This window comes from Rutilus rutilus, assembly GCF_951802725.1.
Source record: "Rutilus rutilus genome assembly, chromosome: 11".
In the NCBI taxonomy this organism is placed as follows: Eukaryota; Metazoa; Chordata; class Actinopteri; order Cypriniformes; family Leuciscidae; genus Rutilus; species Rutilus rutilus.
In genome coordinates, this window is record NC_140216.1 from 828,989 (window position 1) to 853,336 (window position 24,348).

The 24,348-nt window shown below is 39.4% G+C and overlaps 1 protein-coding gene across 2 annotated transcripts; it reads left to right on the forward strand.

Moving 5' to 3' along the window:
* Nucleotides 1–37: 37 nt before the first annotated feature.
* On the forward strand, nt 38–22,697 carry clspn (claspin). Of its 2 annotated transcripts, none has more exons than XM_084424063.1 (24): nt 38–754; nt 1,221–1,332; nt 3,366–3,712; nt 4,528–4,683; nt 4,777–4,833; nt 5,437–5,509; nt 5,915–6,017; nt 6,425–6,885; nt 7,459–7,647; nt 8,256–8,416; nt 9,486–9,667; nt 9,743–9,795; nt 10,747–10,931; nt 13,136–13,658; nt 13,751–13,811; nt 14,604–14,700; nt 15,141–15,244; nt 15,505–15,666; nt 18,492–18,613; nt 18,727–18,854; nt 19,292–19,415; nt 19,608–19,684; nt 21,101–21,262; nt 22,405–22,697. In XM_084424063.1, the coding sequence occupies exons 1-24, from the start codon at nt 731–733 to the stop codon at nt 22,516–22,518; spliced, it is 3,777 nt and encodes a 1,258-aa protein (XP_084280189.1). In that variant the 5' UTR covers nt 38–730; the 3' UTR covers nt 22,519–22,697. The 2 variants fall into 2 exon arrangements, with proteins under 2 accessions (XP_084280189.1, XP_084280190.1); XM_084424064.1 differs by having other exon boundaries at nt 60–193.
* The last annotated feature ends 1,651 nt before the right edge of the window (nt 22,698–24,348 follow it).

The following is a 24,348-nucleotide window of genomic DNA, read 5'->3' on the forward strand; positions in this document are numbered from 1 at the left end:
AGGACGCGAAATTCGGTTGGTGGACGCGCACATTGACACTCAAAGGGAAAATGATAAAGGTTTGGGCGGTGAGGCGCACGAATGCTCATCAAGTCGCGTGTTTTATTACTTAATTTGATTTTAGGAACTCCACATGGTTCAGTGGACCATCTAAATCCAGGGAAAATCTGCTACGCGCCCTTTAATTTCTGTTGTAAGTGACATTCGGCACGTGTCTTGATTGATCGATCGCAAATTAATGTATTTTATTTATTTGTTATCTTTATTTGTTCTTTATTTATTAGCTGAAAAAGCCTGCATCTGATGTGTTTTATAATGGAAATATCCTTCCTGTCCCACAATTATATGCTGGAACTCTGTTGTTGTCCATTTACAGTCAGCGTTGACCAATCCTAAGCGTTATTGGTGTTTCACTGCTGACAGTCCTGTCCAATCAGCACAGCCCATGAGCGCCCAACAACCGTTCGTCCAATAGCGAGGCTCGAAAAGAATGACGTAGACAGTTAAAGAAAAGCGCTCGAGCTCAGCGCGCGAAGGCTGAAGTTCTATTGCTATCGGGCGGGAGTTGGATGTATACGTTTTGGCATTGTAAAAATAACATTTACATTTTAACTTTATGACGTTTTGAATCTAAAGATCGCGTTTACTGCGTTTATACGTCGGTGGAGTGACTTCCTCGTGCGATTGATGTAGTTTTGCACCGAATAAAGCTCAAGACTCGACCTGAAAGATGAGCTCTCTTCTCTGTGAGCGGGTAACGTATCAGAGCGCAATAACAGCAAATGACCTCACAAATACATATAAATGACTACTTTCAGTAAACAAGTAGAAGCTAAGAAATAATTCTCCCGACAGGTGATAGAAGTTTTGAATGAATTCATCAGGTTATTTGTGTTTAGCTAGCCAGCTTAGCTATTCATCCTGTTCTTTATAACGTAAGGCCTGAGGGAAATTGTGCTAACTTTATTTGCTTTATGCTCGTTGTTGCCAGATTTTGAATTTATTTTAATTATATTCTATATAGTGTTTACAGCAGATAAAAAGAGCTATAAATACAGTGTAGGTAGCTTTCTGCTCGTAATAGTTGTGTAGTCACCAATGCGATGTTTACATTCTGTTGTGTTTTCAAAAGCGCGCGATTCATCAAATTGAACGTTATTGGTTTTATGTGCACTGGTAGTTTGTCAGAATGGTATAAACGTGAATGTTATCTGTTGTAGGCTGTAGATCTGTCCGAAAGACGAACAGCTGAGAGTGATTCCGACAGTGGCATGGGTTCCCCGATGGAGCAGCCGGTGATTGACAGCAACACGATCACCGAGAGCCAACAAGGTAGGAGAGTTAAAGGGATAGTTCACCCAAAAGTTAAAATTAGCCCATGATTTACTCACCCTCAAGTCATCTTAGGTGTAATTGACAATATTCTTTCAGACGAATACAATAGGAGTTATATTAAAAAAAAAGTATTATAATGGTATGCGTTTATAATGGCAGTGAATGGCTGTTTCTGTTTTGAAGTCCATAAAAGTGCATCTATCCATCATAAAGTGCTCCACAGGCTCCGGGGGGTTAATAAAGGCCTTCTGAAGCGAAGCTATGTGTTTGTGTAAGAAAAATATCCATATTTAAAACTTTACAAACTGTAATCTCTAACTTCCGCTAACTGTCGTACGCACGTTCACGAGAGACTGATGTTCCCGCGTATGATGTCGACGTAGCATAAGATCTGGTGGGTGGTGGAAGCGCAGAGGATAGCGCATATTCTCACTGGAGCGTCCTACATAATTTTATCATGGATAGATGGACTTTTATGATGGATAGATGCACTTTTATGATGGATAGATGCACTTTTATGATGGATAGATGCACTTTTATGATGGATAGATGCACTTTTATCATGGATAGATGCACTTTGATGGACTTCAAAACAGAAACGGCCATTCACAGCCATTATTAAGCTTGGAAGAGCCACATTTTTTTAATTCAACTCCGATTGTGTTCGTCTGACAGAAGAATGTCATATACACCTAGGATGACTTCAGGGTGAGTAAATCATGGAGTAATTTTCATTTCTGGGTGAACTATCCCTTTTTTAAAGTCACCATGAAATCAAAACTGACAATTCTTATTTTTATGGAACAGTGCTGTATTTATTATAGATGTTCATTCACATCACTAGTTTTATTTATTTATTTATGTGCCCTTGTAATTTTTAATTAAAATCCCCAGCCTTTTGCAATGACATCTTGTCTCTGATGATGTGTTTACTGGCGCGAGGGCGGGGCTACCTGTCACTCGCGTGTGATCGACCAATAGCAAACCACAGACATCCGATCTAGTGCTTGACAAGTGGATTTGAGTGGAAGAGAATTTTACTTGCCCTACCGGAAAAGTAGCCCGGTTAAAACTTCAGTGACTCAAAATAACTAGGGAAGCATCGAAACGCAAGAATTATTCTGCTTTTAATAGTTTCAGTGGAAACGGTGATTGATCATGAATAGTGTGTTTCTGGTAACAAGGTTGTGCTGATGAAACTCGCGCTGTGAGAGACTTTCGTGGAGAAATCAAAACAAATGAGCGTAACAGCACACGTAAAGACTCTCACAGAAGAAACATTCTGAGGTAAAATATCAAAATGTTGAGTTTTCTTACGTATAACATGATATAACCGAGGAGCTGTTTTGCCAAATATGATCACGATTGCAAATGTTACATATTTTGACTATTGACTTTATAGTTACTTCCATTTTATCCACAATATTGACTGTTCTTGTTCTATTTCGCCACTGAAAATAGTTCCAGACAAAGATCCCAGCAGAAGTGTTGCGCGTTCTCAAAGCAAATGCAGATTTAAGTTTGTAAAAGCTGATTTAAAAACGCTGATGAAAAATTGCTTCAGAATAAATAGTCCACACCAGCAATAATCCACTCCCATCTGATTTAAGAACATCCATTTGTTCTTGTTCCAAAAGCTGTTGGACTCAAATATCCATCACAATAGTGAAGAAAACACGATCGCAACTTCCGTTTCATGTCGACTGTAAGATAACGTGCCGTTCTAGAAGAGAATCGACTGAGGATTTGACGAATCACTGCCTTGATGAATGAGCTGAAGTAATGCTTTGGCACTTAATTCAATCTCAAACAGATTCATTAAGAGTAGTTATTACTCCAGCACCTGCGTGACATCATTATCCAATGTGGTTGAACGACCAATTTGCGACAACATGGTTTCGGGAAACAGTCGTGACTATAGTTGATTTCTTCAACGACGCATCGTACTGCAGTAGTGAAGTTACGGTGTTGTACGGGAAACTCACTCTGATTAGTGACACCTAAATCAATAAAGATGCATTATGTTCCAGATTCAGATGAAGAGATCGGCGTCAGTCGTAAGGGCCGCTCTCGAAAGGCCCTGCAGGACAGCGACAGCGACGGGGATCTGGAGGAGGCGGGGATGGAGAACGCTCTGGTTCTGTCCGAGTCCAGCGACGAGCAGACGAAGACCGACGAGACCCAGAGCATCAAAGACAAGCGAGGGAAACGAGTGTCCCGGATCTCGATGATGGAGAGCGATGAGAGCGAGCCTGAGAAAGCGGACGTTCAAATCAAACCAAAAGAAGCAAAGAAGAAGAGGGAGAAGTCAGAAAGGCGCAAAGAAAAAGAGAAACGCAGCGCTGCTCTTGTTAAACGACTGAAGGAGAAAGCAGAGGTGTGTGTGTTCGGATCGTGTAACAACTGTGAGCGTTTCACAACCCTGGAGGAATCAAGTATACTTCAAGTGTGCTAATGATTAGCTAACTTGAAGTGTGCTGTTTTGAAACAACTAATTTTGTACTAAGTATATTATAGTTGTGATTAAATTGTAGTAAAGCGTAACTTTAAGTGTATTAGTGTACTTTTGTGTGCTAAATTGGAACAACTTCAAGTATACTCCTGTGTAGGGACTAATTACATGCTTGATTAGTGATATTAAAGTGTACTTTATTTGAGTTACAAGTACATTATAAGTTCATTACGAGTGTCTTCGAAACATACGAGCGATGTATCATAAGTGTTATTATATGCGAGTAAAAAGTAAATGCTCCTTTGGCTTATTCCAAATACTACAAATTGCACACTTTGGCTTCAATAACAAATGCACATTAATAAACAAATATTACTTAGCTATACTTAATACAATATACTATTGTATATTATAATGTATTTTGAAAGTATATTTTCAATGCATTGTTACAATGATCATTTCCAACACGCAGTTAAAAATATACCTAAAATATGTTTAAGTAAAGTTACATTTATAAATAAATACACTTTTCAAAAATAAAAAGTATATTTTTTTCTAAAGTACAATTATTTTAAAAGTGTGTTAAAAGTTGTATTGTGAAAAGAGGTAAAAGTATTATGCTAATATACTTTTAATAAAAGTAATAAAAAAATTGTTATTTGAATATATTTCAAATACAATGAAGTATACTTCTTTGTTTATTTATTCATTCAATTCCATTGGTTTTCCCCTATTTTAAGGAGGCCCTTCCAGTCAAAGCACTGAATGACAGCGGCTGTTTGCTGGGAGACTCTGATCTGTTCGATGCCCAGTTAGAGGAAGACTCTGAGGAGGAGGAGGAGGAAGAGTCTCTTGATGCCATCCGATCTGCTGTGAAGAAGAAGGCCAAGCACAGAGTAAGCGCAGAATTCAGGTTTCCGTGTTGAAAACGTCTACGCAAATCTGAATGCGTTACTAATGGCTACTTTTGTATTATTACTTGTCTATAGGCTCGTGTGTCTGAGTTCAGTGGCGACGAGGAGCAAGAGAACAAGCCACAGCGAAAGGTGGGAGTGTCATGCGGTGTTGTTGATCGTGTTCATTGTAGGGCTGTAACGAAACCCTCATGTCACGATACTGAACTCACGATACGATATTAGCGCGATACTCCAAGACATATGGTTAAAGGTTAACACAAAATTTACTGTTGATTTAAAATGCTAAATTTGGTGTTACATCGTGTGTGTAAATGAATAGGCTTGGACTTGGTGCTGAAACTCAAAGCACAGGACAATAGAGACACCAGAATATACATATTCATGATTCTGAAGCTGAAAACACTGAATTATTGTAGATGAATATTCTTGATCTCAGTCACTGACTAGATGTATTTAAAATAATGTAGGCCACAAGATATCTGGCATTACCAGGAGCCACAAATATTCCCCCATTGCATTATATTCAACATTATATATAGTAGTTTAATGTAGTACTGACACTAAAACTCTGAAAACTTGAATTTTTTCCTCACACGGTAATTTTTATTTTGGGTGAACTATCCACAACACATATGGTTTCATTTTTGTGTTGCCATATATTGTGACATGTGACACCCCTAGTTAATTGTGAATCACTGACTTGTGTTTTTACTGAACAAACTGTGTTTTCAGGAGAGGAAAGCGGCGAGAGCCAGCAAGGAGGCAATCAAGCAGCTTCACAGCGAGAGCCAGAGACTGGTGCGAGGTCAGTCTAGAAGACTCAATCACATGCAAAGACTGGACACGGTTTACACAGAAATATGAAGCATAATGTTTTCAACACTGATAATAATCAGAACTGTTTCTTGAGCATCAGATCATCATATTAGAGTGATGTGTGAAGGATCATGTGACACTGAAGACTGGAGTAATGATGCTGAACATTCAGCTTTGATCACAGGAATAAATTACACTTTACTGTATATTCACATAGAGAACAGCTTTTTTAAATTTGTCATAATATTTCAAAATTTGTACAGTATTTTTGATCAAATAAATGCAGCCTTGGTGAGCAGAAGAGACTACTGGAGGTGTAGACAGGGCAAATATCATCTCATAATAATAATAATAAAGTTAATTTCTTCCATTTCTTTCTCTTGTGTGTTTGCAGAGTCCATGCTGAATCTGCCATATCACATGCCAGAACCCAAAAGTATCGACCAGTTCTTCAAGAGAAGAGCTCGCCCCGAGGGTCCTGCCATGGCTTTGCTCAAGTATGAGATTAAAGTCTTGTCCGTTCTGTCACTAATGAGCTCATTTATCTCATTCATACGCTTTTGTGGCCTTTGGTTCACTTTTGGCTTGCTTAGTTTTCACTTATTCATCAATATATTTGATCTCCTGCATTGACACCATTATACGAGAACTGAGCTGGACGATGACATCACTGTTTACTCCAGAGCGGATATATATATATAAATGAACTGAACTTACTTAAGCTGGACTATGACGCTATTTTTTTCTAGATCTCCTGTACAACCGAAACAAACTTTGTTGCATTATTTTCCTGTTATCTCTGTAAAGCTGCTTTGAAATATAAATGCTGTATAAATAAAGGTGACATGACTTTGACTTGCCGGTAGAAATAACCAATATGATCTCTTTCTCACCCATCCTCAAGGTCTGCCAAGTACCAGGCTTGTATTTTAGAGACTAATGCACATCTACCTCCAGATCAAGCCACGAAACCTCAGCAGGAATTAAGCCCTCCAACAGAGTCCTCTCTGGATAACCATTCGTCCACAACATCTCTGTCTCTGGAAGACACGGACACCAGTCCTACTAATGGTGGGAAACCACAGACCTCCAACGAAGCACGAGTGGAACATGAAACGAGCACTGATGAACTCAAACCTGTGGGTCAAGAGAAAGACGCTCGCGTTGAGCAAGAAGCCGAGGGAGATAAACACTCAGACGAGGACCGAGAGAAGCAGTCGACTCAGACGTCATCTCATGTTCTCAAACCTCGAAGGGATAAACTAGCCAGACTACGCGAGCTCGGCCTCGACCCCCCTCCGGTGGCGAAGCTGTGTGCAGACGAGGGGGCGTTTGTGCAGCTGGAGCCGCCTCAGGAAAACCCAGGTGAGCTTTTGGACATGATGATTGTGTTTACAGGGTTCGGTGCTTGAATTTGACTTTCTGAAATGTAAGTCCTGGAAAACCATATTTATGAGAAGGTACTTTAAAAGTGCTTGAATTATTTAAAGAAAATAGGTGAAATTTTATTGATAAAACAATCTTTTCACACAAAATTAACGCTGCAGCTCGTCTGATACAGATATAGAGCCATTTCGCATGGCTATGAGTGTGATATTGCTCATTAATATCCAAGTATTTGATACAGCTTTCATTCTTCAGCTCAATCATATATTCATGAGGGAAAAAAATCTGTTTGAATAAGAATAAGAATATCTTTTCAATGGTTAAAGTCACAGTCATTGCATCTGCTGCACTTTAATTGTACCATTTTGTTTTTAGTTTATTTACCTTTTTTAGAATTTGAAAGATATAAAGATATTATTCAACAAGTGAGATCTCTGATTGTAGTCCTTCAAAACCAGAAAAGTAGTGCTTGAAAAGTCCTAGAATCATATTTGTGTGTGTGTGTGTGTGTGTGTGTGTGTGTGTGTGTGTGTGTGTGTGTGTGTGACACAGCTCTGAAAGCACTACAGGAACGCTTCATGAAGCACGTCCAGCCTGCTCCTCGGCCTAAACGCGAGCGCACTTTGCAGCTGAATGTTGTGAGGAAAGACAGCGCCCCCTCAGGACAGGAGGAACTGCTCTCCGAGTCGATCACGATCACGGTCAACGAGGGAGAGGACGAGCCTGCAAAAGTCAAACCAGGTACAGGCACATCATTTCCCACACAGGGCTCGATAGTGCGAGCATTTCTCTCGCTTTTGCCACTAAAAATAGATGTGTGTGTGAACTGAAAAATGTGTGTTGGAATAAAAAGTAGGTCCACATGGGTTTTTAAAAGTCAGTTTTGTCAAATATAAATATCTTCTTAAAGAAAGTCTTAAGTATCATTTCAAGAGGTTTTAAACTTGAGGCTGTAAAACAGGAATATGGCTTAATGTGATTATGGGGATTTAATTGTGAGCGCTAATTTAATTATGACTTTACTTTATGGTGTTTGGATTGTGATGTTTTCGATGTTGTAAGAGTGCATATTTAGGCTCCCTCAATGTTTTCATTCTGGTTTTTATTGGTATTTTGTTGCAAAATAAATTTAATCTGGCATTTAATTCAGTGAATAATACACATAATTACATAATTATTAAATAAAAACAGTTTGAAGCAGAAATATTTTAAAACCATGAAGTTTTTTTTATTCCACTAAATTAAATCATTTGCTGGTAAAGTGTCTCCTAGTGTCTCAGTGCTTTGATACGCAGGTATAGAAGCTGTTGCAATGTCTTCTCTCGTTCACTCCTCGTGTGCATCTTTAGGGGAGAAACTGGTGTTGTTGAAGACTCGCTTGCAACAAGCCATGGCCATCCGCAGAAAGGAGGAGAGGGAGCGCAGAGCGGCTCTGCATCGTCTCGATAATGAGGATTGTGGCGACGAGGAGGAGGAGGAGGAAGAGATGACCGAGTCAGAGGATGAAGAGGTACTAGAAATAGATCAATATATTTCGGTGTTTCTGCTACCATTGTTAAAGAATGACAAAACATTATGAAAAAGAAAAAACACGTACGCGCGCTCCATGTAGTAACTCTAGAGGCTGTGCTTTTCACGATGCAGAAAACAAGGACGGAATCGCCGAATCCAGTCATAAAAACGGGATTTACTGTATAACACATAATTTGTACATTTTTTTTGCTGAATAAATAGAAAGCAGTTCAGCACACTTGCAATCAGATCGCGATATAGACTAGTGTGTGTGAATATTAAACTGCAAAAAGACTAATTAAATATGAATCCTGCATGTTCTGTGTGAATGAATGGTGCAGACGAATGGTTTCATTTACCACACGCACACACACACACACACACACACACACACACACTGTCACAAATGTATCGTTGCCTAATATGAGGACATGAATGCATGAACTTCATCTCCAGACTCTAGATCTGCTCTGAAAGTCACTTTGTGACATCATGTCAAACACACAAACTCGAAGGTCTTCATGGCAACCCGTCCAAGTAAGTTCGGTTTAGCTTGACAGAAGTATGTCACTGTTGTACAGGAGAACTCTGATGCGTCTCAGTGATACAAATAAGTTCTCATCAACTTTATTTTTTAATGAATAATACATTTTTCTTCCATGTTTTAATTAACAGTAAAGCTACTTGTGCAACACGTTGTTTGACAGGAAGTTTCTTTAATTTCATGATTGAAATTTATTTACATGTATTTAATTAAATTAAATTCATGTTTTATGTCTTCATTTGTCAAAAAATTGTGTGGGAAAAAACATTTCATAAAAAAAAAAAAAAAAATTAAATTTTTGTAAAGTTTAATAATTGTATAAGTTTCATGATTTCAATTAATTAGACATGCTTTTTGATTACAACATTTTTTGACACCACGTCTCCGTAACACGCCCGCTCCGGGACACTAGTGGTTTACTACAACCCCGCCTGAAAAACATCCTAGGGGAAACACTGTATTTCTACGTGACTTCTCTCAATTCATAGTCATTTATTTAACGGTTTGTTCCATTCCTTTTCAGGGTGTTGATGAATTGTTGGGGGGTGGAGGTGATGAAGAGGAGGCATTGGACAAGGAGGAAGGTGAAGATGAAGTTTCGGTGAAAACGTGCCCCTCTCCAGGCTTCAAGAGTGCCTCTCCGACTCCTGCAGACGCCGATGGAACATTAATGCTGTTTGCCGGAAACTCCTGTTCCCGCACAGGGTGTGTGTTCGTCTCACGAGCAGAGGCTGCAACACACTCTCTGCAGTCCATACTAATATAATGTCTTCTGTCCAGGGATGGTGTGAGAAGATCAGGAGCTGCTGGCAGTGAAGCCTACAATAAAATGGGTGAGTGAATATGGATATTACAGCCTCGTTTTGAGTTGAAAATGTTGATTTCTCAATTTGAATCTATTTTAATTTTGATGAACCGATATTGATTCTTAAATCCCAAGAATCGATCTTTTAGTCTATTATGTTTTGCGGGAACAAATCTTCACTAAACATTATTCGTAGCTCCTGCCATCCAATAATCACAATAAGCTTCCATACTTTTGATATGAAACAAAGTCTCAGCAGTTTGTGTGTGTTTAATGTAGCGCCTCAGTTGAACAGATCATCTCTTCCTCTTTACTAGTTACAGCAGCAAATAAACATGATGAACATCAGAAGGAATGATGAAAGATACAGAGCAACTTTCTGAAATCAATCATGTCTCATGTAATCGATGTATATCAAAATAATATCGTAATTGTAAATGACTTGAATCACAGTCTTCAGGGTTCGTACAAGGTGCTTAAAGTACTTGAATTTGACTTCTTGAAATTGTAGTCATATATATATATATATATATATATATATATATATATATATGAAGCACAAATGCAATCTTTTAGTGCAAAATGAACACTGCAGCCCATCTGATAAACCCCCATCAGACCTTTTCTTGATACGAAGTACACCAACATTCTAATATAAAATAAGATTTATTGAACAATAATTGATTATAAACTTTGTATTTAATATATATCATTTAATACGTTGCAAGTGGTATTTTGGATAACTTTATATCTGTAATTTGAGTAAAAACAAAAAAACGTAAGATATTGTTTGATAAGTGCGATCTCTGCTCTTTGAAAACCAAAAAAGTAGTGCTTAAAAAGTCCTGGATTTTCTTTTACCGTATCTGTACGAACCCGGAGTCTTGTGAATCGAAACGAATCGTGAAATTTGTCACCCTAACCCTATTAATATATGAAATGCATGTGAACTCCGACTGAACTTTGGCTGTCTTCACAGAGGAGGATGACACCCTGTCGCTGGCGAAGGACAGCAGTCACAACAGTAGCTTTGAGCTGATGGGTTCGATGATCCCATCATATCAGCCAGTGAACCGCGCGGCCGGTCGAGGCCTGTCCCACAGTGTGTTTCGCTCTCCCTCTCCCTGCCTCTTCAGGCCCAGCTTCCTCGGCTCCGCCTCCAAGGTGAGCCACTTACTGCACTTACAGGTGAAACTCCAAACATGTGAATATCGTGCAAAAGTGGGACTTTATACCATGTTTTTAACCCTTTTAAACCGGCTGTGTCGTCGCCGACACATACCAGCAAGCTGTATTCATTTTACCATAACTCTTCAACTGTTTACACTATCAAAACCATTCAAATTGCCCCTGACAGTCGACAACATGCGCTTTTCGGCAATATATTACGTTATCTTATTACGGTAATTTCATGCTTTCCATCTGCAAATGACAGCAGCGCAGGATGGAAGGATTTGAACAGAGAGATGCGATGCGCTAGAGTCCTGCACGGGTTCGGGTACCCGACGGGTGACCCGCAAATTTTGCTCAAACGGGTGAAAAATATCCAACTGTGCCGGATACGGGTGCGGGTCGGGTCGGGTCGGACACGGGGGAAACACGGGTTTAAAACAACCACATGCAAACGTAAAAATATATGCATATTTTTAGGAACACATCTACAAAAATATGCCTGTATTTCAAGTTGATAAAATAATTTAAAATCCACATCAGTTTATTTGTGCCCCCGCGCCACGCCCTCCCAGTAGCCCATCTATAACGTTACCTAGGCTACTTTCACTTTTAAAAATTCATCATAACCGCGCGCGCGATCTGCTTGCAGTCGTCGAGATGGATGCTGAGGAGCTGAAGAAAAGAATAGCTAGTGGAGATTGTAAAGTTGTCGACAATACGTCATCAAAAATCAAGTCCAGTGTGTGGGAGAAATCTGGAGTTATCTGAAGAAGATATTGTGAAAGGCTTTGCTGCATTTAGTGTTGGATAGCCGCAAATGTGGAGCTTCATCGCCGAGGAAGCACGCAGGTAACTGTGGTAACAAACCAAGCAGTTCTATCGAGCAGTATTTTTTCAATTTTAACACTGTTTAGTATGTGTGGTGTGCAGGGCGTGTTTGAACCCAAAATTGTCAGACGACGAAACTGCGTGGCAGATATAGTGTTGTAGCCGCGTCTGTTCGACTGGTAAAATGTTACAGGCTACTCAGTTTTGTGGTGACGTTAGCCATGTTCTTCATGTCCCTGTCCTTTTGACAGCTTCGGCTGAAGTTGTGTAATTGTCGTGTAATAACTTCTGTATGGCCTGGCAATAAACATTTTTGGAATTGTCTATAATGTAATTGGCTAAACTGATTTTATTTCGGGTGCGGGTCGGGTGTCGGTTCTATTTTAAGCGGGTCGGGTGCGGATTTTAATTAGTGCTGCTGTCGGGAAACGGGTCGGATGCGGTTTTAAGCACTGCAGGTGCGGATTTACAAAATCGGACCCGTGCCGGACTCTGCGACGCGCGGCAGGTTAGAGTGTTTTGGATTGCATAAAATAATAAAAGAATCGAACAAATACATGGCGAAAGAAGTGTCAGACAGCAGAAGACGGGATTGGGATGATTTTGAATGAAACTTGGGAAGCGGATGGCCGTTACTCTTTCACATGTCTTAGCATGTGGTGTGTGCGTGTGCGTTCCTATGTATGCATGCATGTGTATGTGTGCGTGTATGAAAAAAAGTGTCCTAAATTATCAACTTTAAAGTGTTAGTTTCTTTCGTTCATGATTTAAATCAGTTTTTCTTTTCTAAATAAAAATCAGTAAATTCATTCTCGTTTTTTTTATTTTTGTCTATTTAAATTCCATTTACAAACTCCGCGCACACAGTAATGGGCAATAACTGTAATTTGTTGAAAGCTATTTTTTTTCCTGAGAAAGATGACACCTTGCACATGAAGATAGCACATTGTTTTAGAATTTTACAATCAAAATATGTGGAAAAACACCTATTTTAGCTTCAGGTTCTAAAGGGTTAATAATGTTTGAACTTCATCTGTTAGGCTAGTAGTTTTTGATGTGGTATCGAAGAACTTCAAGTGAACTTTAAGTAATAAATGAAAAGCAAAGTTACCCCCCCCCCCCCCCCCCCCTATTTTATTTGCTGATCCGGAAAAGGATCCGATCCGTGTCTCTAAAACCATAAATGATCCGACCCATGAATTTTGTGATCCGTTCCACCACCACTGTCTTCTACATTAGTACTTTGTATAAACCTGGTAAAGAGGAAACAGTGGTCAGTTGAGTTTCAGTTGTATATGACAGTGATGATTTGTTATATTGCTCATTTAACAGATACTTAATATGAATGAATGAATCTTCTTCTTCAGAGCTCGGGTAAGATGTCGGAACCCTCCCTCTCGCTCCCGGTGGAGGATTCCCAGGACCTTTACGCTCCCTCTTCCCCGAGCGAGTGTGCCGTGACTCGGGCCGGAGACTCCCAGGGTCGCTTCTCTCTGGAGGACGACACACACTCTCAGTTACTCGATGCCGACACACACTCTCAGCTGCTGGATGCCGATGGCTTCCTGAACGCCGGCCCTCGAGGCGTTCCCAGCCGATCCCACAAACGCCAGCTCATACTAGACAGCCTGGACGAGAACGCCATGGACGCCAACATGGGCGAGCTCCTGGGGCTCTGCTCCGGGGCCTTCGGGTCGGGCCAGACCCAGCCTGGAGTGGAGGATGAGCTGATGGGTTTGTGTTCGGGAGCGTTCACCACTCAGCCTGAGGATCCGGCCGGGAAGCCCAGGGAGAAGAACAAGGCTTTAGAGCCCGAGGAGCGGAGAGGGGAGAGCAACGACATGGACCAGCTGCTGGCTCTCTGTTCTGGCAAGTTCACCGGAAGCCCGTGTAAGTCTTGCTTTGTTGTTGTTTACACTGAGGGTGTAAGGATACACGTACAGGTTTTGTAGGTAACACTGTATTATATAACCTCTTTTTAGCTGCCTCTCCACTGCGATCCGTCTCCAGTCCTGCCTTTGAAAAGCCGTCTGAAGCAAACAGGTAACCAGCTATAAGCAGTAGGGTTGGGAATCGAATAGTTTAGATTCCTTGCGCATTTCAATATGTCTTTAAACCATTCAGTTTCAAGCTGTTTTCAGTGCTGTGTGTGTGTGTGTGTGTGTGTGTGTGTGTGTGTGTGTGTGTGTGTGTGTGTGTGTGTGTGTGTATCAGTATATTGGATCCTTGCAGCTCTTAAAGTGACAGCAGCCTAATATTCCTGCTGCCGTCTCTATAATAACACTAATCAAACAACAAAAGACAAAGAGAAGATTCACTTGTTCTTGACTGAATAACTTTTATAACTATATTTGTAATGTATATTTTATTTATAAAGTGCAGTGTTATTTTACATTTGATTAGTTTCTGTGCCTGAAAATCTTAAAACACTGTTTATTTCAATCGTATCTTTAGTCAGTTGTATCTATTTGTTGCGATTGCAAATTTTTTATATTTGTTCTTGTTTAATTACTAAGTGTTTACTTGTTTTTAATAACGTTTGAAATGCATGTTAGTTAGGCTGGTTGTTTTTCACATGCAAACGTTCGTTGTGTAAGTGTTCTTCAGCCTGTGGATTTGTGTTCATGATATTCAGCTACAATTAAATGTTTTGCAATCAGACTAAATGTGAATATCTTTTTTTTTTTTTTTTTTTTACCTTATTGGAATTGAAATTAGGAATTGATAAAATTCAGACGAGACCCAAGCCTAATAATCAGTTCACATGTATTCTTCATTTGTTTGTTTTTTGTCCCTCCAAATGCTACTTGCTTCTAACTGTGCCCATATTAACAGGGACAAGACCTTAACCGAAGAACAAGAGGAAGAGGAGGAGGAGGAGGACGACTGTGAGTTTCGGTTCGTGTCAGACGAAGACAGCCTCAGTGAAAAGGTAGATATTAGAAAATAATAGAAATTGCTTTGCCCAATGTGAATACGTTTCTGTTTTGCCTGTATTTGCTACTAGTCTTTTCAATGCTCAGTGTTGTTAAAGTCCCCCTGTAGTCAATAATTGTATCCCTTAAAACTCATCTTTGATCACCAAAATGACATATTTAAATGTTTTTTCCTTAAAAAAAAAAAAATTCTTCATGGCTTAAAATATCTTGACTGTAACTCGACACCCTTGCCTCATTTAGTATGCGTGGTGCTATGAATATGCAAATGAGCCCCGCCTCCACTCACTCACTCACTCAGCTCAGAGATCCACTGGTTGACGAATTTACACATGCTTTGTCTTAAAGCAGATTAAAAACACCACATAGACACATAAACAACATTAAAAGCTGGATTTTCACCACAGGGGGAATTGAACAATTTGTTTTATTTAAGGAGGAAAATGAGGATAAATCAGATCCCGAAGAGGAGGAAACTGAAAATGAAGAGGATGAGGAACGGGAAGCTGTTTTTGGGCGACGCCCTGGCAAGAAGAAAATGTAGGTCTATTTCTGAATAATGTCACTGTTATTTGAAAGTACAGGTGTCAAAATTTGAAGTGGATCAAAGAAGTTAATCAAAGTTGTCCTAAGACAAGAACGGGTATTGTTCAAAATTAATTTATAACTTTAAAGAAAGATTCTGATCCACTTCAAATGTTGACGACTGTGTTTTAGTGTGACAGACGTTGAATTATTGCTAACGAATATATTTTATATGTGTATATTGGCATCTATACGTGTTATTTGTGTCCCAACAGCCGTATGGCCCAGTTTGTGGAGTCCGAGGCGGAGCTTTCTGGCAGTGATGTAGGCAGTGAGGATGAGGATGATGAAGCTGGTGATGAATACGAGGAGGAGGAGATACAAGAAGATTTGCCATCAGACGAGGAACTCATGGACCAAGTTAACAAAATTCACATGTAAGAAACGCCATCTTTGACTTTGAGTTGCTCTGTACAGGGTTCCCACGGGTCCTTGAAATCCTTGAAAGTTTGTGAATCTAAAAAAAATAAAAAAGATTCAAGGCCCTGGAAAGTTCTTGAGAGTAAACGCACACAGATACAGGCCCTGGAAAGTTCTTGAGAGTAAACGCACACAGATACAGGCCCTGGAAACCATATAAAAGTCTAATTTATTTTGTGCAAAAAGTTTTCTGGATAAAGTTCCATATTATTCCCTCCGCTAATGTGTTGTTTCACCAACACTTCATGGCCTACGCACACTAGCTTGCTTGATTACCGTTAGTTACACGCATTTACGCGTTGCGTTAAGTGTTTCCCGCGTGAGGTAGTTTGTGTTGTACGTTGCCATGACGTTCATGAAACGTAACAATGTATCTTACAAGGTAACACGATGTAACGTTGCTCTCACTTGATGTGAATGTTAAACATTAGATGGTATTGGACCTGGAAAGTCCTTGAGTTTGAGGTTCACCGAGGTGTGGGAACCCTGCCTCTAGTAGGTGCTGGAACAGGTGAGGACTTGCTCTACAGCTGAAATGCTTGTTTGGTAGCTTTGCATGGCTGCTACTGGACAAAACTGTTGTGACGTCAGTGTACCACATGGAGGAGTCAACCTATTTACCCAAGCTCATGCTATATAGTCAGTCAACTCCAACAAAGTGTTATAAATGCCCTAAACAGGGCTCGACATTATATTCAATATGCTCAATATTAACGCTTGTCCGGGACAGGTGGAGTGAAAGCTTTTTGCTTGCTTGACCGGACAGTCGCCTGATTAAAACATCAACAACAACAACAAAATAACTAGGCAATCACCAAAACGCAAGAATAATTCTGCATAGTGTAAGTGGCGATTGATTGTGAATAATAATATAATATGTAATGTACTGATGGTAACAATGTTGTGCCGTTGAGGCTTTCACAGCCTCATGAGGAGAAATGGAAACAAATGAGTGCAGCTCACATTAAAATGCAGCATTTAGAATTTTTACTGCAAAATCATGGAGTTTCTTTATTTATAACATATGACAGTTTTTTTTTTTTTTTTTATGCAAAAAAATGTAAGTTACAGTTGGCATACAGCCAACGAAACATGCATAACAACAGCCAACAGTGTGTGTGTGTAACTGGGTGTGTGTGGAAGTATCTTAACAGAGGAACATCTTACAGATGTACAACAGACGTAATAAAAAAAATTGATGACAACAATAATGATGATGATGATGATAATAATAGTAAAAAATAACTGGAGGATGAGGAAGATATGATAATATAGTCTTGTATAATAATACAATAATAGTAAGAATAGCAATAATAATAACAACAATAATGAACTCTTCTCATATGATAGAGCAACGTCACACGACTGAGAGTGCTGAATACCATCACGACTGAAAATGTGAAAACACTGATTTCATATGACAGTTAATATATTACTTAATATTAAGTTACTTGCATTTTAGATGCAATATTCACTGTTTTTGTCCTGTTTCAGCAGCCAAAGTAGTTCCAAACAAAGATCACAGCAGAACCACAGCGCATCTCACAGCAACTCAACCGTGTTTCATTCCTGAGGGAATCAGCCGTTTCAACGAGTCGGTCGAGTCAAAGATTCAGTGATCGATTCATTAACAACTGCCTCATTCCTGAGCGAATCGTCTGAATGACTCAATGACTCGCTGGTTTAGACGGTCACCTGCCGACACCTACTGGTGGTTTAGTTTAAAACTACAATTCTTTCCAGCACTTATTTGTATATTGAAAAAATGTTTAAAACAATCTCATAACATTATTTAATGCATTTAAATTTTATTTTTTATTATTGGTAACTGTTACGAACCCATCAAATTATTTATGGATCGGCATAACATATAAAAGACCACAGAGATTCGATGACAGTGTAAATAAATAATTTTAATTAAGTGATACGCCTTAGCGTACGCAGAGCATGGTGGCAAAAATAAACATAACAAAAACAAAAGAAAACCCTGACCCACACTATTCTTCAAAGCGGATGAAACTTGCCTGCCTCCCGTTCAAAACAAAAGACAGAGTTTGTGTGAGTCTTCCGGGTCCTCTTTCTCCTGCTCTCCACTAATCTATACTAAATAATATGCAAAAACCCATCACCAGTTACCACCAGCTGTAAAATAAATACAATAAACTAACAAACAATAATCCCATATCGGGATCGTGCTTGTGAAACCAACATTGAACCAAGCTCTAAACAAGTTCAAAGGAAGCAGCAGGCCGAGCACGCGTCGGAGCTTGTGCTCCGCCTGCTAGGAGCAGATGGGAAGTGAGAGAGAGCCCACGGTCTCCAGACTGGGCGTCTTTAAAGCAGTTGCCCCGCCCACAATCACAGCCGGCGGGACCTCACGTGATCTGTATAGGAAATTAAAAACAGATAGAAATAAACCGCACTCAGCAGCAGGTAACCGTGGCCATTTAGCAACGTAACAGTAACAGCTCTACGGTGTCTTATTCTAATTTAATTGATCAAATGTAAGAATTTAAAATGAAAGATGAAGCATATATTTAAAACGATTCGGGATTTTTTTTTTTATATATATATATATATATATATATATATATATATATATATATATAAAGGTTAAAATATCATAAATGTGCAGATTTAAATCTGTCAAAGCTGACTGAAGAAGCGAATGACCGATGTACATGAAAAGGCTAAACCTCATAGCTGCACTTCTCCACATCATGGTCTTTAAAACTATCCCTAAATAAAGGACATGAGGCTCATTATTACCTTCTCCCTTCAGGAAGCAGATCTTGGATGATGACAAGCGTAAACTGAGGCTTTATCAGGAGCGGTACCTCGCTGATGGAGATCTGCATTCTGACGGACCCGGACGAGCTCGCCGTTTCCGCTGGAAGAACATCGGTGAGTTCAGCTGGTGATCAGTGCTGGTGATCCGCACCTCTGGATGCTCAGGCTCAGGGGAATAAAAGCATGACTGTACCGTTTTTTTCATGTAGTTTTTGTGTTTTGACCAGATGATAACTTTGAGTTTGGTGGAATGGGTCCTGACGGAGACGAGGAAGAGGAAGAGGAAGAAATCGATCAAATTGAATTACAAAGACGTAAAGAACGTATCGAGAGGGACCAGTGGATGAGAGAGCAGGTGCGTGAGGAAGAAACCAGTGTTTTTAGGGCTGGGCAACGACTACTCTCATCCAAAGATGTTGTCTACATAATATATATATATATGTGTGTGTGTGTGTGTGTGTGTGTGTGTGTGTGTGCAATTATTTTGTATATATAAATACACACATGCATGTGTATATTTAAGAAATATTTCATGTATATACTGTGTATATATTTATACATAAATATATAAATAAAATATTTATATATAATATAAATAAACACATTTTCTTCAATATATACATGCATGTGTGTGTATTTATATACACACAATAATTGCACACAGCACACACACACACACACACACACATATATATTATGTAGACAACATCTTTGGATGAGAGTAGTCGTTGCCCAGCCCTAAATGTTTAGTGTACATGCTCGTGCCGATCTGACTCGGGCTCTGTTCTGTAGACTGAAGCTCGGGCCAAGAAGGGAGAGGATGCAGATGCAGAAGATGAAGAGAAGATTGGAGACGAGGACAGTCAATTTATGAAGCTAGCCAAGAAGCTAACGGCTAAGACGCTTCAGAAGAGAGGTGCGCACATGCACTGGCATTTCTCTGAACAAGAACAAGCTGAACTTACACGTCAGAATCAATACTGACTTAGTTATTGTCTGTGCAGTGTGTAACCCCCTGCAGCGCTGGTTATCATGTGTGTCTTTCTGCCGGACACGCTGCTAATAAAAAGAGTTGAAGGTTTTTAACCCGTATTAACCCTGTTTCCAGACCCTCCAGCTGTTCCTCTGCAAGAGAAAGCGGCTCCCAACACCAACCAGTTCAGAAAGCCATTCCAGCCCACTGTGGTCAGTAACTCGACACACACACACTCCTGTGTAAAGCACAACACTCGGGTTCTGGGACAAAACCCCCTTCATTATCTCTATAGGGAAACGGATTTTTAATAATAACTGAAACCGTTGAAGACAGCCGTACTCTGAGCCACGAGCTTCTGTTGAAGCTGTTAGCCTACATTTTTTTCAACTTAATTTTCCTTCCCTCGGGTCATTTTGACCTGAAACTATATATATATATATATATATATATATATATATATATATATATATATATATATATATATATATATATATATATATATATATATATATATATATATATATATATATATATATATATATATATATATATATATATATATATATATTCGAGAAGTTATGTGGTTGAAATTTAAAAAAAGTAACATCTGTCACTCGCGGGTCAATTTGACCCCCTTAGGAATGAATGTAATGCGAGGAATGCTTCAGTACACATAGAAAAACCTAAAAATGCTCAATTCAAAATAAAAATGCTAAATCTTTACCAAAAAATTATTTTATAATGTCTACATGTGTATCTGAATGCAGACTGAAGCGAACTGACTTTAGGACCCAGAGGAACAGCTCATTTGCTCCATATAGAGCTATAAGGCCATCTAGAGTCATGAAATATCATCTTATATTCATGTCAACTTACCTGTATAAATAAATAAATAAATATTATTATTTATTTTCCACAAGAGGTCTGCAGAGACACACAACGTAAGATATTTAGAGCTGAATTAAAAGGCTTATGCATTAAAATTGTGAGTTATTTTTTATTTAAGTTGAAAATGTGAGGAATGTGCTTAAATTACTGTTTATTTATTATTTATTGATCAAATCTAGTCATTTAAAGGTAAAAAACAATAAATAAATAAATAAAATAATTGCATAACAAATTTGAAAAATAAATCTAACTGAAATAAAATAAGCTTTCTAGACGAAATGATAATAAGCTATATGAGATTCATCCGGAAACTTCAAACCGAGTTTTAATCACTCTTGAACCTGATCTGATCCAGTGTTCACCAGAGGTCGCATAGGTCACGCACGTTTGACTCGGGCTTGTTTGCTTAAAGGTGAAGACCAGCATGTGTTGTAGATTCCCCCTCTCTGTTAAACACATTCTGTTGGACTGTCCTGGGTTTAATACTAGCAGATGCTCTTTTATGAAGTTATTTCACTGAAGGACTTTTAGTCAGATTGTCCCTGAAAAGGTTTTTCAAAAAAAAAATTATAATATGACTTGTGTTTGTTTGCTTAGTTTTGTTGTATTTATATGATATTTGTGTTTTTGTGATTTAATTTTTGCCATGAAAATATCCTCAGATGCTCTCTCTCTCTCTCTCTCTCTCTCTCTCTCCTCTCTCTCTCTCTCTCTCTCTCTCTCTCGCTGGTGTGCAGGTGAAGAGAGGCTCGTTGCTCAGCCATCCTCGAGCAGTGCTGCAGAAGTTGGCCAATATCTCGGACAGTAACCCACTGGCCCCCAGGAACTCACGAGGTTTCCTCTTCCAAACCCTGTCCCCGGAGAAAGAGCCGTCGACGTCACAGGGGCCCAGAAAACAGGTACAGCTCGCCTGATCACTGAAGGAGTCGCTCACTTCTCCTGATGACTTACTCTCCCACACTTCATCCAAGATATTCATGTCTTTCTTTCTTCAGTGGAAAAGACATTAAGGAAAACACTCCAGGATGTTCCTCCATATAGTGTCTTCAATGGGGTCCAACGGGTCGAAGGTCCAGATGTGAGTTTCAGTGCAGCTTCAGAGTCTCGACACGATCCAGCCGAGGAATAAGAGTCTTATCTAGACAAACCAGCGGACATTTTATAACAAAATAAACATTTATATACTTTTAATCACAAATGCTGATCTTGCACTCGCTGTGATGCGACACACATTACGTAATCAGGTTGAAAGGTCAAGCGTGACGTAGGCGTAAGAACAGCCCCAGTGTTTATAAAGCGAACGTGCAAAGACTGAGTCAAACGCTATTTACAAAACAAATAAATAAAAGGTAAAACAACGATGTCGGACGATTTTGAAGTTGGAGGAGAAAATGAGAGGGAGTTTTTCGCCCTATCCTACATTTCTGACCCGCATGACCTTTCAACCTGATTACGTAATGTGTGTCGCATCACAGCGAGTGCAAGACCAGCATTTGTGCTTATAAAAGTATATAAATGTTTATTTTGTTATAAAATGTCCGCTGGTTTGTCTAGATAAGACTCTTATTCCTCGTCTGGATCGTGTCGAGACTCTGAAGCTGCACTGAAACTCACATCTGGACCTTCGACCCGTTGGACCCCACTGAAGACACTATATGGAGGAACATCCTGGAATGTTTTCCTCAAAAACCTGCATTTCTTTTTGACTCTAGAAAGAAAGACATGAACATCTTGGATGACGAGGGGGAGAGTAAATAATCGGGAGATTTTAATTCTGAAATGAAGTCATTCTTTAAGATGTTTGTTATTTATGCTTTACCTTTAGAGGGATATTTTACTTTGGAGTTAACATAACATAACATAAACCAGAGCCAATCATAATTCTTGGATGTAGTTCACAACTGTACCACTGGATGGCGCTGTAGTCTCAGAATGATGATCACAGCTCAGTGTTGTATGACCTCAGCACTAAAGAGAGATGTCTAACTGTGTACTGGTGTATGATGATCAGTTCTGAAGTATGAGTAAATTACTTCATCAGATGAAGAAGCGCGGACTGGACTCTGCCGGTCCTGCTGCCAAACGCCCGTGTCTCGGGAACGCCATCAAGCCGGCCGGACCTCCACGGAGCATCTTCAGCTTCCTGGAGAACTGACCGTCCCAGCATCCCTCACAGTATTACTAACAATCAGTACATACTTATATCTGTCCATACATTGAGTTTGGCTTGTTTTAGATTATTTGTATCATGTACATATTGCGATTTTTGTCTTTTAAGTGATTGTAATTTTATTTGTTTTTATAAAATTGTAAATTAAAGTGTATTTTAAATCTATATGCATTTCTACTGCCTTTTAATGTTTGGAGGATGTTTGAGCTTTAATGCCGTGTATTCTAACGCCCTAACCTGCTTTAAGTGAAGCTTATCCAGACGAATGATCTGCTGTTACTCGTTATATGAGGATTAATCTGCTCTTTCTCAGCTTCTGGGTCTGAACCAGAACTCTGTCATTTCTTTTCTTTCATTAATCAGCCTTTCTTTAGGCACTAATTTGTGGCTGTTTAGCAGTGGTTCTCCACCAGGGGTCCGGGGCCACCAGAGGCCCTCAACACACTTCTAAGACCTAAACACGTTATTTATTTATTTTTGGTTCATTTTTATAATGGATCTACATCTTTCTAATCATGTCAGGCTCTAAAACATGTTATGGGGTAGAGATTGTAATATTGTTATGAACAATGAGGGGCTTTGAAGTGTTGATATCCACTCCTGCGTTCACTGTCAAAATAATCACGGTAAATGTGGTTGCCAGAAAAAAATACGGTAGCAACATTTTAGGGTTTACAGACTTAGATTTACAGTAAAAAACATATTTCATTAACTGATAAGTTAATTTACCGACCGATTGAAGTACTAATATCTGTTTTGAACCAATTTAACACACTGACAACCACCAATCACAGTGGAGATGAGTCACATGATCAATCAAAGCTCATCACAAACAGCTTTTCCAGAAGAAAGTTAATAATAATATAGAAGCTGCTCTCTCTCTCACACACACACACACACGAGATTTTAAAAATGTAATAAACATTGAATTAACAACATTAAGTGTAACATAAAACCCTAATGTGCATTTAGTTTTACACTTGGTTTTCTCAGCAAAAGCACATCAGATGTGGAGCGTCACGCAGGGGATTGTGGGAAAGTCAATTTATGGATTTTCACTGTAAATTATACACTGACTTATTTTTCACTTCCAAAAACTGTAATTTGAACAGTGTTTTACTGTAAATGTACAGTTAGATCACAGGTATTCACCGCATATAGTCCGGAAACTTTCTGTTAACCGATTAAAAAGCAGCATTTTTACAGTCTTTTACCGTTAAAATCACAATCATTTAATTCTGGGTTCATTTGTGACGCATTTTTAAGCGAGCTGTGGGTTCTGCAACATGTTGACCATGCAACATTTTATTTTAACCCATGATCCCTAAAAAAAATGCTCTTTTGAAGATAATTGACCTTGTCAAACTAGGAAACAAATTCGTGTGTGTGTGTGTGTGTGTGTGTGGCTCTGGGCAGCCGCTCGGATGTGCCACACTGGATCTGTGTGCCGGCGTCTGACAGCGAGTCCCTCAGGGATTCTGTCACGGCTCAAACACTGCGACTGCAGACGTGCGACTGAACTGAGGGAAATGGGTCATAACTGCAGGCTGAGCGCATACACACACACAGCAGCTTGCTCTCTGGCAGACCATGCTCTCACTGCACGGCCTCATGCATGTGGCCTATTATCTTATTATTCAGTGGCATCAACTTCCTCCAAACCTCTGATGGTGAAGCTCATGACTTTACCAAGCGCTTTTCAAGGACCTCATGAATATGGCTGTTTTAAAGCACCACTGTGAGTTTTTAGCACCTTGTCTGAACCATAAGGTGCTTGAAGTGCTTGAATTTGACTCTTTGAAATGTAAGTCCTGG